This window comes from Crinia signifera, chromosome 7 (assembly GCF_055691185.1).
Source record: "Crinia signifera chromosome 7, ASM5569118v1, whole genome shotgun sequence".
Taxonomy (NCBI): domain Eukaryota; kingdom Metazoa; phylum Chordata; class Amphibia; order Anura; family Myobatrachidae; genus Crinia; species Crinia signifera.
The window spans coordinates 168,641,243-168,657,457 of NC_139223.1; the positions used below are offsets into that span (position 1 = coordinate 168,641,243).

The 16,215-nt window shown below is 48.4% G+C and overlaps 1 protein-coding gene across 1 annotated transcript; it reads left to right on the forward strand.

Annotated features, from left to right (window-relative positions):
• Nucleotides 1–527: 527 nt before the first annotated feature.
• Nucleotides 528–2,887, forward strand: LOC146020803 (uncharacterized). Its single transcript, XM_083154287.1, has 2 exons — nucleotides 528–1,205; nucleotides 1,816–2,887. Exons 1-2 carry the CDS (start codon nucleotides 659–661, stop codon nucleotides 2,325–2,327), a joined length of 1,059 nt encoding a protein of 352 aa, XP_083010413.1. The 5' UTR covers nucleotides 528–658; the 3' UTR covers nucleotides 2,328–2,887.
• Nucleotides 2,888–16,215: the final 13,328 nt, after the last annotated feature.

Consider the following 16,215-nt stretch of genomic DNA (forward strand, 5'->3'; position numbering starts at 1 on the left):
ACGCATAGCAATCCTCATTTTGTTGCCCTGTGACAGCAAAAGTATAGGCACCCTCCCCCTCCATATTTTAAATAGGGACTGTGCTTGTGCCAAAACATGTTGTGCATTCTTGATGGGAAGGGGTGTGGCCTCACAATACTACCTGCTTCAAATGAAGCCACACAGTAGTGCAACCTTATTCACATAATGTCAAACCGTATTGCCACTTATTCATGTTACGTCACACAGTAGTGTCATTTATTAGTACCCCTTATTCCCATTATGTAACTCATACCCCTTTCAGACATACGCGAAAATCCCGGGTTTTTTCACATGAACGCGCCTAAACCCGGGAGTAGCGTATGTCTGAAAGGGTATACCCGGGATTTTACTCCCGGGTGCTGAGCACCTGCAATTGACCAGGGTTTTTCCCGGTATTTAACTCCCGGGTATAATACCCGGGTTATGTCTGAACGGGTTTACCCGGGTTTTTCTGTTTTACACATACGACAACGCTTTTTTTTGCTGCCCTGGCGTCTTCTGATGAGGTCATCAGCTGCAGCCGCGGAAGACGCCCCAGGCACACGTGCGGCGGAGCAAGCAGAGGCAGTGGCTGCATGTTGCTCCTGTGCTCCCTTTCCAGCAAAAGGGTGCAGATTCCTGTGGCCAGACAGGTGCTATGGCACAGCATTGGAAGGATGAGGAGGTCAGGGAGCTGTTACATGTCCGTGGAGAAGAGGAGATCAAATCTCAAATCACAGGCACTGTGAAGGATGCCATAGTGTATGGAAATATTGCAAAGGTCCTTGCTAGCAGAGGTGTGAGGAAGACCCAGCAGCAGGTATTGAACAAGCTTAAGTCCCTGAAAAAGCAGTACCTAAAGGTCAATGACCAGAATCGCAATCGCAGTGGGGCTGGACGCACAGAGTGGCCCTTGTACGACCTTTGCAATGTTGTTTTTGGCCATACAGCTTTATGCAACCCTGTTGCCTTGTCGTCATCAAGCAATGCCTCGTCTCCGGCACAGACGCCAGCAGCGACAACGGAGTGCAGTCCGCAGAGCCCGCCGCCATCGCAACTTCTATTTGATGATGATGATGACGATACCATCATTTTAGAATCCGACAAGTCAGACAGCACACCCGATGTGACAGCAGCACAACCGAGCCAGGGTGGAGAGACCCAATTGGAGACCCAGGGAGGCATGCCGACACTGCGCGATAACAGTAAGTGCCTCTTGATTATAGACATGACAGGTGGATATAGTGGTGTCCACCTTTGCTGACATGACAGGTAGATATAGTATTGTCCACCTTTGCCGACATGACAGGTAGATATAGTATTGTCCACCTTTGCCGACATGACAGGTGGATATAGTGGTGTCCACCTTTGCTGACATGACAGGTTGATATAGTATTGTCCACCTTTGCCGACATGACAGGTAGATATAGTATTGTCCACCTTTGCCGACATGACAGGTGGATATAGTGGTGTCCACCTTTGCTGACATGACAGGTTGATATAGTATTGTCCACCTTTGCCGACATGACAGGTGGATATAGTGGTGTCCACCTTTGCTGACATGACAGGTTGATATAGTATTGTCCACCTTTGCCGACATGACAGGTAGATATAGTATTGTCCACCTTTGCCGACATGACAGGTGGATATAGTGGTGTCCACCTTTGCCGACATGACAGGTAGATATAGTATTGTCCACCTTTGCCGACATGACAGGTAGATATAGTATTGTCCACCTTTGGCGACATGACAGGTGGATATAGTATTATGACTGTTTACTGGCACACCGTTATAACAACTTTTTTTTGCACACAGTCTACAATGTCCCATCGAGGAAAAAGAAGAGGACCAAAATAGAGATTACCACAAGAGCCATGACTACCATCCTCGGTGAGCAACTGCGGGACCTGGATTCTGCGTGGCAACGTCAAGAAGATGTCAGACTGCAGCGCTTCATGGATAGTGAACGCGAACTGCAGAAAAATTTACTAACCCAAATGGCAGCAATGCATGACAGGGTGAGTCAGGATCAGGCAAACCTTTGTCGAGAAAATCGTGATTTTCTACGACAATTACTGTCCCAATCCTGGTCACCACCCACAGCAACGTTGCCACCCCCAAACGCATATAGTCACCAACCACAGTCACCGCCATCATTTGCCCATACTTCTCAGTATGTGCAACAGGTGCACTCTCCACCCTCATTTGTACCCAATTCTCCAGCACAATCTACACCTGCATTTGGTGAAAGTGGCTGGAATGGGCATAATGGGCAACATTCCCCTTCTCCAAACAACACAGAGTTCAGAATTTACCGTAATATGTAGAGGTTACAGAGTACATTGGGGTAGATATATCTCCCCTAGATTTTTTCTACAGTTTATTCCATGTTTCTTGAAAAGTTTGGGGATACTTTGTTTGGACTTAATATACGTCCAGATTTTAATATTATTTTATAATTATTTGTTTGGCCACGGCTAAGGTATAGGTGGCAATTATTTATTTTCAAATGCTTGTTTGTTCCATTTGAAATTTTTTCAATTTTTCGCTGGGCTTCCTGCTCGCTGACACCAAATACAGCAGGTTTTCAACAGCTGGTGAGGGGGTTAAACAGCAAGGATCGCAGGAATTCTGCAATCCTCGCTGTTTAACCCCCTCGCCAGCCACATTGAATACTACCCATGCAAGTTTTAATTTCACCATCTAAAAAGAAAAGTGTATTTTTGTATTGTCTGTTTGAGAGAATAGTTTACAAGACATTTCACACATGGCCTGTGTTATAAACGTAGTTTATTTTTTGCAACTCCTTATGAAGGCATTGTTACACATGCTATCAAACAGTTAATGCATGAAAGAAATGCATTTGAAATAAAAATGTATGGTTTAAGCAACAGACTTATGATTTATTAATTACTGCAACATGGCATCCAGATTATTTGTAATAGTGGCACGTATTACTTCTGGGGGATTCACACCACTTTGGGTCTCAGGGGGATGTGGGGGGGCAGGAACAATTTCACTGCCAACCTGATCATCTTGCACATCCCACTCTGGCAAATAGTGTTCTTTCTGTATCTCACATATGTTATGCAAGATACAGCATGCTGCCACAACGTCAGGAACAAGGGTAATGTGAATGTCATTGCGCTTCAGCAAACACCGCCAACGTCCCTTGAGCCGGCCAAAGGCGTTCTCCACCACCATCCTGGCAGAACTGAGGGTATGGGTGTAGTGTATCTGCTCCGGTGTCAACCTAAGATGCTGGGTATAACCTTTCATTAGCCACCTTCTTAGCGGATAAGCAGCATCACCAATGATGTGGATTGGAACCTCGACCCCCTGCACAAACTTTGACTTCTGCAAAGAAAAAACAGTATCAATATACAGCAGTGTAACGTGTAAACTTTGGAAGTATGATACAGACTTTGTATGGGCATATATATTATAGGGGACACAAGCATAAATTTACCTCTTCAGGGAATAGCCTGCCATTGTTCCTCTCCTCCGCTATCTTGTAGATGTCCGAATTGGCCAGAACACGGGCATCATGAGAACGTCCTGGCCAGCCAATGAACACATCGGTAAAACTGAAAAAAAATTATTTGTTAGAAATACAATACACAAGTGTACAACAACCTCTAGGCTCTGCAGCTGCTGTGCCACTACAAGTCACAGGATGCCCTTCAACAGTTTTGCTCCTAGAGAATGCAAAATCTGTGAAAGGGCATGCTGAGATGTGTAGTTCCACAACAGCAATCCTCCCCCTCCAAACTTACAAAGGTACTTACCAATATTTATGGTCCACTACTGCTTGTAGAATGATGGAATGCCACCCCTTGCGGTTGTAGTAGTCCGCTGCGCTGTCTGTAGGAGCAATTATGGGTATGTGGGTGCCATCAATGGCACCTGCACACTGCGGATATCCACGATGCAGGAACCCAGCCACAGTCTCATCCAGTCTCTGTCCCTGGGGTAGGGAAATGAAACGGCGATATAAGGAATCCAGGATTGCCTTTGTCACTTCCCGCACCAACACACACACCGTGGAAATGCCTACACCAAACAAGCAGGCTATTGTGCGGTACTCGCCAGGGGTAGCATACCACCACAAGACAATTGCCAGTCTTCTGCTGGGGGAAATAGGCTGTCTCCAACGTGTTGTTTGCCTGGTAAGTGCCGGGGAAAGGAGTTCCAAAAGATAATTAAAGGTTCCATGCGACATCCTGAAATGTGCCAGCCATTGATTATCCTCAAATGCCTCCACCGTAGCCCAGAAAACCTGCCCATGTTGCTGATCTCTAGCCCACAGTGTACGAGCTGACGCACCAGTCACACGTAGTATGGATGCGATGCTGGACATGATCAAGGTTCTCCTCCGGCGTAAGTAATGCCGGCGATTGGCCTCCCTCTCCACCAAAAAATGATACCTCCTTCTCTGCATCTCACACTGTGCAACAATTAACAGCATGTGTAGCTTAATCCAAGCATCACAGCCTGCAAAACACACCAAATCCACAAGAGCAGACAAACTCTCCATCCTCCACATGTTCTCAGCAGCCATAACAGCAATGTATTGTGGGAACTCCCCACAGGCCCTTTTGTAGTCAGCCCCCACCTTTGCATGATGTCATTCTTGTGAGCCAGCAAAGTGTCCCATTTTAATGATGACACACTGAAATGCTTGAAAAAGCCTGGCTTATGTGTGAAAGGGGTATACCCGGGTTTTTCCCGGGTCTGAGGTGTAGTGTGAAAGGGGGTCTGTTACTAAAATCCCGGGAGTGACCTTGGCTGAAAATCCCGGGTAAACCTGGCCAAAATCCCGGGTAGTATGTCTAAAAGGGGTATCAGTAGTGCCCCTTTTTCACTTTATATCACACAGTAGTGCCCCCATTCACGTTATGTCACACAGTAGAGCCCCTTATAGACATAACATCACATAGTAGTGCCAATTATTCACAATACATCACACAGTAGTGCCCCTTATTCACATTATGTCACACAGTAGTGCCCCTTATTCACATTATGTCACACAGTAGTGCCCCTTATTTACAGTTTGACACACAGTATTGCTCCTTATTAACATTGTCACACAATAGTATTCCTTATTCACATTACATCACATTGTGCCCATTATTCCCATTATATCACACTGTAGTGCCCCGCATTCACATTATGTCACACATTAGTATTCCTTATTCACATTACATCACACAGCAGTGCCCATCATTCGTATTATGTCACACCAGTGGCAGATCCACCAAGGGGCGGTTGCCTTGGGGCCCTCACACATCAGGGGCCCCCACACACCAGGTAGGCAGTGGGGTCTGGGCAGCGTGTCCCTGGGGTCCAGGCAGCGCAGGATGGCCAGGGGGTCCCTGCGGTGCCTGGACAGTCAGCGACCTGCTCTCTTGTTCCACTGTCTACGGGGGGACCTACCCCGCTCTCCCCACCTGATCACCCCGTGTCCCAGGTGCCATGAAGCGGCAGTGCCTGTGCAGCAGCTGCAAAAGGGTAGCGAGAATAACTACTGTGGTGAGTGCTGCGGGGGGAAGGGGGGGGGGGGTGAGAAGAGGGGATGTCACACACCCTCCCCTAATACAGGTATATCCGGCCTGGTGCTGACGTCACACACCCTCCCCTAATACAGGTATATCCCGCCTGGTGCTGACGTCACACACCCTCCCCTAATACAGGCGTATCCGGCCTGGTGCTGACGTCACACACCCTCCCCTAATACAGGCATATCCGACCTGGTGCTGATGCCACACACCCTCCCCTAATACAGGCATATCTGGCCTGGTGCTGACGCCACACACCCTCCCCTAATACAGGTATATCCGTCCTGGTGCTGACATCACACACCCTCCCCTAATACAGGCATATCCGGCCTGGTGGTGATGTCACACACCCTCCCCTAATACAGGTATATCCGGCCTCCTACTGACGTCACACACCCTCCCCTAACAGCATTGTTGCCTACCCTCCTGCATTCTGCAGGACTTCCTGAAATAGTAGTAATCTCCCTCTCTCCCTCATTAGTCTAGCAATGTCCCTCATGTCACCTAGCCCACATTATACTGTTACAGTTTGGGGGGGGGGGGAAAGAATGAGAGATAGATACATTTACATTGAAACATCAGCGCCATTTCCCAGCACTTTACCAAGTATAGTAGCTCTTACTAACTGCTTTGGGACTCATCTACTTTTGGATATAAGTCATTTTAAAAGATTCCTCTCAGATGTAGCAGTACACACCCACGCTTCTAGGTGCCACGTTCACAATCTCTCCATATATGGAACTAAAAACGCCCTTTGGGAGGAGCATGACACGCCTCCTCAATGGGGCGCTGTTCACAATTCTACTACCAACTATAATCTCCCTGAAACTAGTTTTCAAAAGTAGGCAAGTATGCCTAACAGGCTCACGCACGCCTGCCTTTTTCCCCCGACTCTCCCAGCTGTTTTCTTACCACTCCCAAAAACCGGTCATCTTCCACCTCCACACACGCACTCCCTGTCAATCACCTTGCAAACGGCCAGTGAATGAACCAGTTACTGGAGTTCATCGCAGCACAGCCTGACGCATGTGTCCAGCGAACCGTACTGTGTGTATTCATAGCCGTGGGAACAGGTCTGAATGGGGCCAATAAACTCACCGTTGCTGCTGAAGACCCCGCTCCGCAAAACTGGCAGAGAAGACGCCGCTTCACAAAGCGAATATTTACTGACTAGGGGCGGGATGTTGTAACATCCGCGCCCATTATCGCCGGCTACCGCATTTTTAATAACGGCATATGCTATAACATATGCCGTTATTCATGCAAGGGACAGCTCTTGCGGTAAGAGCTGTCCCTTGCGATGCGGTGCCGGCGCTGGACTTCCGGGTCTGTGACCCGGGAGTCCATCTGCGCATGCGCAGACCCCGGCGCCGGCCGCAGGGCACGCTGGGAGGGATCCGTGACGGATCCCTCAAACAGCGCTGCGGTAAGAAGCCCATAGGCTTCTGCAGGGATTCGCCAGCTTTAGCTGGCGATTCCCTCCGCAGCGCTGACACTGCGGAGGCGCCATATAGCATATAGAAATGCGGTAGAAACCCCGAAAACGGGGTTTTTACCGCATTTCTGCTATATAGCATCCCGCCCTAATTGAGCTAATTGGAAACTTCCAATTGCTTAATTAGTCCTCGGCTGGGGTGCCGCCGAGGTGCAAATTAGAGATGGGCGGTTTGCGAACGAAGCGGGTCTTTTGAACGGATCCCATAAAAGACTGAGGGGGCCGCCGATCCCAAAAAGGTGATCCGTCAGTCTTTTACTTTCAGTTTCGTTTTTAATTACACTGCATTTGCCTGATCTCAGCACTGCCACCTGTGGCAGCTGAGATGTACTGACTCTGGAGACTGAGTTCAGTGTTGCGACTGCAAGTGAAAGAAAGAATAACAAGGCTGCTGCTGCTAGGGATGGCCATCGGTGCAGACGCCATTGATGGTTGCCATCGATGGCGATTCTGCACTCAGCCATCGATCAGTGTTTTACTCGGTCATGTATGTTCTTATTTGTTCAACTCACTGTTTTTTAAAAAAAAAGTAAAAAAAAAAAAATGGCAATAAATGATTGTAAAACAAATTAAACTATGCTTCGTTATTATCAAATTACCCCTTCTTTCAAAGTGAACCGTTGACCCGACTAAAAGATACGGATCTTTACACTGACTGCTCCGCTGGATCCCAGCTCTCGTTAGTGACCCACTTTGCCCATCTCTAGTGCAAATAAACAATTTTAGGGGAAAAAAAAAAAATCACAATTGCTCCGGAGGTTCAAGAAGAAAAAAAAAGAAATCACGCGTCCTGCTTCCTGTCGCCTGATTGGATCCAACACCCCGTGGCTGTGGGAAATACCCTATGGAGTTCTTTCAATTTCCCGCCCTCATTTGAATTTGCCCCTGTATGGCCCGTAGTAATTTTTAAACGGGTAGTCCTAAAGCAGGAAGCCGGTCACGGGGCAATTAGCGAGATAGCAGCAGAAGGACAGACAGACACCAGCCAGACGGCGGCACGGAGCTGTAGACCATGACAGTGGCGCTAGATGTGGGTGAATCCGGTCACACTGCGCCTCTCACTAATCCTCATTACATCCTAACAGGAATCATTGGATGAGGCTGATTACTAAAAGAGATGAATGTGCTGTCAGCGGCGGTGTCAGACCATAGATTCCGCCACTACTGGATGTGCAGCGCGCAGGTCAGAGGTTAATTAAAGACATCCAAAGGTCGCTGGGTGATTATGTGCAAGTTGCACTTTAATAGAGTATCGGTGATGCAGACACTGACAGCAGATTTATTCTCCAGCAGATGACACCGGCAGGGTCCTCACACATTGGAACAGCCTTGATAATACCCTGAGCAGTATGATGGATGTTCTTCCAGCAGTATTACACCGCGCTCAGAGCTGGGGCTGCAGAGAGCGCAGCCAGGAGTGATGGAGAGATAAGATTACACTCCTACTGCTGAGGGTGCAGACATTATTGTCTTCCCCTGTAGGAGGGTGACAGCGAAGAATCTATTTAGTGGTAGAACTAGGATAATATTTAAATACAGGGTTTATTCGCTCTCGTCCTACAATATTCTGGCTGCTCCTCTGTGCAGGGGATCTGGATTGTATATTTCATGTTTGTGGTATTAATGTGGCCTCAATAAGCAGCAGACGTAGGCGCGGATGTGAGGTGTATATATGGATGTAATGGTGGATATGTGGGTGTAATGGTGGATATGTGAGGTGGATATGTGGGTGTAATGGTGGATATGTGAGGTGTATATATGGGTGTAATGGTGGATATGTGAGGTGTATATATGGGTGTAATGGTGGATATGTGAGGTGTATATATGGGTGTAATGGTGGATATGTGAGGTGTATATATGGGTGTAATGGTGGATATGTGAGGTGTATATATGGGTGTAATGGCGGATATGTGGGTGTAATGGCGGATATGTGAGGTGTATATGTGGGTGTAATGGTGGATATGTGAGGTGTAATGGCGGATGTGTGGGTGTAATGGTGGATATGTGAGGTGTATATGTGGGTGTAATGGTGGATATGTGGGTGTAATGGCGGATATGTGGGTGTAATGGCGGATATGTGAGGTGTATATGTGGGTGTAATGGTGGATATGTGAGGTGTAATGGCGGATATGTGGGTGTAATGGTGGATATGTGAGGTGTATATGTGGGTGTAATGGTGGATATGTGGGTGTAATGGCGGATATGTGGGTGTAATGGCGGATATGTGGGTGTAATGGTGTATATGTGGGTGTAATGGTGGATATTTGGGTGTAATGGTGGATATGTGGGTGTAATGGCGGATATGTGGGTGTAATGGCGGATATGTGGGTGTAATGGCGGATATGTGGGTGTAATGGTGTATATGTGGGTGTAATGGTGTATATGTGGGTGCAATGGCGGATATGTGGGTGTAATGGCGGATATGTGGGTGTAATGGTGGATATGTGGGTGTAATGGCGGATATGTGGATGTGATGGCGGATATGAGGGTGCAATGGCAGATATGTGGATGTGATGGCGGATATGTGGGTGTATATGTGGGTATAATGGCGGATATGTGAGGTAGATATGTGGGTGTAATGGTGTATATTTGGGTGTATATGTGGGTGTAATGGCGGATATGTGGGTGTAATGGTGGATATGTGAGGTGTATATGTGGGTATAATGGTGGATATGTGAGGTGTATATGTGGGTATAATGGTGGATATGGGCGGGATGTATCAACATACATCTCCGCCCTTCGCACGGCAGCCGCCGCGATGCTACCGCATATGTACTAACATATGCGGCCAGCATCGGGCTGCGGTAACGGAGATCCCCGCGATACCTGTGATGTGGGCTGCGGGGGTCTCCGTCACCTCCCGGCGGCTGCCAGCGTCCCCCTGTGTCTCCTCCTCCCCCCTGAAGCCGGCTGTGACACCAGGGGGAGGAGATGATCACAGGAGGAGGGGGGGGGGGGGCGCACGGACGGCGAAAGTAGCCCATAGGCTTCTATAGGCTTCTATCGGACGGGTATTGATACATAGGAAAATGCGGTAAAACGGGTGTTTTACCGCATTTTCCCATTAGATGTGGGTCTAATGGTGGATATGTGGGTATAATGGCAGATATGTGAGGTGTATATGTGGTGTGTAATGGTGGATATGTGAGGTGCATATGTGGGTGTAATGGCAGATATGTGGGTGTAATGGCGGATATGTGGATGTGATGGCGGATATGTGGATGTGATGGCGGATATGTGGGTGTAATGGTGGATATGTGGGTATAATGGCGGATATGTGGGTGTAATGGCGGATATGTGGGTGTAATGGCGGATATGTGAGGCGGATATGTGGGTGTGATGGCAGATATGTGAGGCGGATATGTGGGTGTAATGGTGGATATGTGGGTGTAATGGTGGATATGTGGGTGTGATGGCAGATATGTGAGGCGGATATGTGGGTGTGATGGCAGATATGTGAGGCGGATATGTGTGATGTGATGGCGGATATGTAGGTGAAATGGCCGATGTGTGAGGCGGATATGTGGGTGTAATGGCGGATATGTGAGGCGGATATGTGGGTGTAATGGCGGATATGTGGGTGTAATGGCGGATATGTGGGTATAATGGCGGATATGTGAGGTGTATATATGGGTGTGATGGCAGATATGTGAGGTGGATATGTGGGTGTAATGGCTTTTATGTGAGGCATATCTGTGGGTGTAATGGTGGATATGTGGGTGTCTTCATCTGGTATAGTCGATATGACTGGTCAACGCACAGTGGGCCAGATGCACTAAGCTTCAAAAGTGATAAAATGGAGAAGTGATAAACAGCCAGTCAATCAGCTCCTACCTGAAAATTGTGAGGTGATATCGGCCAGTGACAGTACTGAGGTGTTATGGGTTAGTGACAGTAGTGAGGTGTTATCGGTCAGTGACAGTAGTGAGGTGATATCGGTCAGTGACAGAAGTGAGGTGTTATCAGTCGGTGACAGAAGTGAGGTGTTATCAGTCGGTGACAGAAGTGAGGTGTTATCAGTCAGTGACAGAAGTGAGGTGTTATCAGTCAGTGACAGAAGTGAGGTGTTATCAGTCAGTGACAGAAGTGAGGTGTTATCAGTCAGTGACAGAAGTGAGGTGTTATCAGTCAGTGACAGAAGTGAGGTGTTATCAGTCAGTGACAGAAGTGAGGTGTTATCAGTCAGTGACAGAAGTGAGGTGTTATCAGTCAGTGACAGAAGTGAGGTGTTATCAGTCAGTGACAGAAGTGAGGTGTTATCAGTCAGTGACAGAACTGAGGTGATATCAGTCAGTGACAGTGCTGAGGTGTTATCAGTCAGTGACAGAAGTATGGTCATACTACAAATAATAACGAATCATGACAAATTTGGGGCGCATTTGCAGTGTGACTCATGCATCTGACTCACAATCAGTTCCCCCTGTTCCCTCCATCACTAAATAGTTTTGGACCAGATGCACTAAGCTTCAAAGTGATAAAATGGAGAGTTATAAACAAACAACCAATCAGCTCCTAACTTCCACATCACAGGCTGTGTTTGTAAAATGTCATTCAGGAGCTGATTGGATGGTTGTTTATCACTCTCCATTTTATCATTTTTGAAGCTTAGTGCATCTGGTCCTTCATGATCTGAGCATTATTTCTATAGAGAGACAGATCCGGGTCAGAGAATGCAGGTCACAGTGCGATATAGCGTAGTTACTGTTCCCTCGCTGCATGGTTTCGGGTGGATCTGCAGACCTATGATCCGAGCACACAGGGCCGCCGACAGGGGGGTGCCAGGAGTACAGCTGTCCCGGGCCCCGGCCTCTGGATGGGGCCGGGCAGCTGCCCACAGTGGCACGGCAACACCCCCCGCAGCCGCACAAATCCCCCCACCCAGCGGCCAGGAGCGCACAATACACAGTGCAGCCTGCAGAGCGCTAAGCCTTGGATACAGAGGGGCTCGCGCTCTGCAGGCTGCACTGTGCAGTGAGTGCGCCGAGCCTGAGTCCCGGGGGAGAAGATGCTGCGCCGCCGCCACCGCTGGTAAGTAATAGTAATTTGGGGGGGTGCCGGTGCCTGGGGGGGGGGTGTGTGGGGTGGGGGTGGTGTGCCGGCTGAAGGTCAGTACCACCAGGCCCCAACAATACTAGTGGCGGCCCTGCCAGCACATACTGATTTTGCAGCCTGGAGAAGTGGCGGCTAAGCGGAGTAGCAGGAACGTGACTATCCCTGATGCTATGGCCGCGCTGCTTCCAGGTCTCCAGCACATTCATGAATTTTTATTGCAAGAAATGAGTCCCCGTTAGAATGAAAGTCATTTGGACGTGTCAGGAAAGCACTAACAGAACCCTGAATCTAGAAGATAAATAACTGGAGAGAGTGTGATGTATTTATCAGACCAGGGGAAGCTTCGTTTCTCTCCCGTCATCTCCTCTGCGCTTCGCACACCGTGAAACACAATTCTCGGAGAGTCATGTAAATTCCATTACGTGATACACTAACCGCGCAGCAATCAGCCAGCAGAAAGTAAACTCCATCTTTGGGGAGGTGGGAGAAGCCCTCTGGATCTGCACCTTGAATGCTATAAATAAATTGAGCTCATATAGGAACCACAAAATGTGCAAACTTCTGCGCACATCTGTACGTGTAAGGGTGCCTGCCACTTCTCACCGAAGCAGAAAGCCCAATTCCATGAACAAGTTTATGTTTCAGTCTTTATTTTAATTTTCTGATTCTCTATATCGAAAAATAACCAAAACCTTTGTTTTATAAAAAAAAATGCCAGTGTCGCTGACATTTGTTATGTAAATGAAAATAAAAAATGTTGTGTACAAAAAGATTCTATTTCCTATATACAGATTTGCCCTCATACGTCATTGACCTTGCACATCTCCATCCTCCAAGACCTGGGGTGGTTGGCAGGTGCTTGGCCCTGGCAGTATATTGTCGTCATTGTTCTTCATGTGGTTGACACTGTTCCTATGGGGCTGCCATGCTTGTTGCACAGTATATCATGATATGACTATTTCGGGTTTCATTTCCTTGTGGAGGAACTATTATTCTGTATGATGGGATTTATTTCCTGTGCCGACCTGTGGTTTCGTTTTTGGAGGACTTGCTGGTTTTAGTGTTTTTGTGGTTGGTGGCCGGGGCTGTGGCTCTGAGGGCGGCTTGCCTTGGCAGAGCGGGAGCAGCAGATCATCAGTAATATCCTCATAAGCTGGTATGCTCTCTTCCACACAGGTGTTTTGGCTGTTAGTCTGCTTTGTGGAGGCCAGTGACTCCATCTTCCTGGATGGGTCTTCATTTAGCTATGGTGTGGGACCTTCAGATCTCGTCACTCAGCGGGTAGTTCATTGACCCCCTTCTGCTGCTGCCTGCCCCGTGGTCCATGCCACCATTTTTCCCTTAGTTATGTTATCAAATAATATAACCAAATGTCATGTAGTTCTGTAGTATTAAGCTATGTATAGGTGTGGATTAGTCCTACATGACCAAGGCCCAATGTACCTGAAGCAGTTGGGGTGTGGTATACAGGTCCGACAGTCGGGATCCCGACAGTCATTAGCCCGACCTCGGGATCCCGACTGGCCGGATCCAGACAGCATGGTAAGCGCAACTAAGCCCCTTGCAGGCTCACTGCGCTCTCCACACTGCGGGCATGGTGGCTTGCTACGCGAGCCACCTATTCTATTCACCCTCTATGGGGGTCGTGGACCCCCACAAGGGAAAATACCAGGTGGTCGTCGGGAACTCGGCTTACGGTGTTTTGACAGTTGGGATCCCGACGTCGGGTAAATGCCTGTCGGGATCCCGTCCGGCACCCAAGCAGCTTTTGATTCCATATTGTCCCACCCGATTACTCTAATCTGTAATGAAGGACTTTTAGCAGTACCCAGGATCTCCTGTAATTCAACTGGGGGTCAAGCTTTTAGCCATGCGGCCCCAACTCTATGGAACCCACTTTCCAGCACAGTTAGATAGAATCCTTCAAACACAGACTTTCCTGTTTATTCAAGAATTTCCATAATACCTTTATGTATAGTTTTATGAAAAGCTCTTCTGTCCTTCATTGTTCCTGTACTGTATTACATTCATTCTATCTGTTAAGCGCCTTAAGTCCTATTGGAGAAAGAGCGCTATATAAATACAATTATTCTTATTATTATAGGGTCAACAGCATTTAGCTGGACAGCATCTAGGTTGACTCCAAAAGGTTGACATGAAGAAAGATAAATGTTAGAACTAGAAAGTAAGCAGTTTCTGGGCAAACATGTAGCGCTACCTTACACCCCCATCTCCATTATGTCAGGAACAGCGAGGACGGCGTACACTAACTGCACAAATAGGATTACATCGAACACCTCAGCTCCCTAAACACAAATATATTTCCTCGCAAAAAAAACAATAATATTCATGAAATATCTCCCTGGCTTCTCTTCTCCTAACCTCCTTCTTCTATTTTCTTAACCCTTGTGGAGCAGAGAACATTTCTCTTCCTCGGCGAGTTCCTGGAGCAGAGAGCGTCAGTAAAACGAATGGGGTATTACAGTGACAAGCACAGAACCGACTCCAGTTCTCCCAGTAATGAGTTCATTTACAACTGCACGGAACTGTCACCCTCCAATATTCCCGGCTGCTGGGAGACTTGTGATGAGATGTGGCTGAGCTCCCAGCCATGACATGTTATCCAGCTGCGCAATCCGCAGTAAATGCCGCCTCAGGCGCAGAAAATTCCTACCCACTGGCGCAGTACTGCTCTGGGTAGACACAACTGGGCCGGGAGTGAAGTCAATTATGGGAAAATGTCAGTGGCGTGTCGACGAGCGTCTTCTTGGTACAGTTGTCAGCAAAGATGTCTGGTTATGAGACGTTCTGTTACCATCTCTGATTAATGTGAATGTTCGACATTGTGCTGTGAGATCCCAGCTGCTGTGTGCGGGGAAGAGAACCATAAAGGGGGGGCGCCTACCGGTCCACCTGCTACAACCCCTGCACACTAGTGTATAGCAAGTGGCGGCAGTGGTGTATATATTATGGGTCCAGGTGGCCCAAACCACATGATATACGGTCCTGGTATTGGGTTGACCATTGAAGGTCGACATGGGCTGAGGTCGACACGTCAGAAGGTCAACATGGGGTGCGGTTGACAGGGTCATTAGGTTGACACAAGCATTATGTCGACATGGGCAAGGCCGGCAGTCAAAAGGTCAACATGGGGTTTTCTTTTTTTTTTGCCGACATGTGCCGACAGGCGATATTTCATGCCCTACCATCCACTGGGGCGTGAAGGGAGAATAAAATAGTGTGCCGTGTTGACTAAAAAAGTGTGAAAAACCCATGTTAACCTTTTGAGACTTGTGAGAGAGGGGACAATTGGAATCTGCATAGGGGCTTCCACCTCACTAATTATGCCCCTGGTGCACACGTCACTACTCTGCAGGAAGGCTCCCAAAAATCGGGTGGCCACCCCAGGCCTGGAAGAGTGGGTATAAGTCTGGCTGACCCCCACCCTAGCAATGATGTGATTTGCGCTGAATTGCATCATCGTAGCCACGCCCCCAATAATGCCGGTCATCTCTGTATCGGATAAAAGGGGGCATGGCCACATAATTGTGGAAATCACCCCCCAATCCAGCCTCATTTGGTTTGCTGTGCCACCCCCCTATGAGTCATCACACCCCCTGCACTTCTCCGTGCTATGCCAACCTAGGTGCCCCTCCGGGAACGGGCAGCCAGAATGTTGGCAGCTATACCCTGGTGCGTACCTGCCAACTTTTCTGGCTGTTCCACCTGGGAGGGAGCAGTAGGGGCAGCTCAGCAAGGGGGTGGGGCTCTGGAAAAGATGGCGGCCTGCTAGCTTCTACCACCAAATACACCCACACCAGCATGCCACCTTCTACCCCCTAATACACCCACACCACCAGTCTGTCACCCTCCACCCCCTCACGGCCACATGAGCATTGGTCCACAACCCTTTAGCTTCTATTGCCAATCCACCCCTGGTCAGGGGGCATAGAGATGCCATCACATCATTGCAACACCGCCATATTACCAGTGGGGAGAGGGGCTATGGTATCACGGTTCAGTGCTAAGTGCACCATCGGCCTCCCCAGATGGCTGCTCTCATAGATTGTTGTGGGGGGTAGGAGGTGTCGTGGGAGGCTATGAAGGAAA

Excerpts from the sequence above, each read along its gene's own strand:
- LOC146020803 (XM_083154287.1), top strand. The coding sequence starts at position 659 with ATGGCACAGCATTGGAAGGATGAGGAGGTCAGGGAGCTGTTACATGTC. Across the intron at positions 1,206-1,815 it reads GCCGACACTGCGCGATAACA|TCTACAATGTCCCATCGAGG; the intron begins GTAAGTGCCTCT and ends TTTTGCACACAG.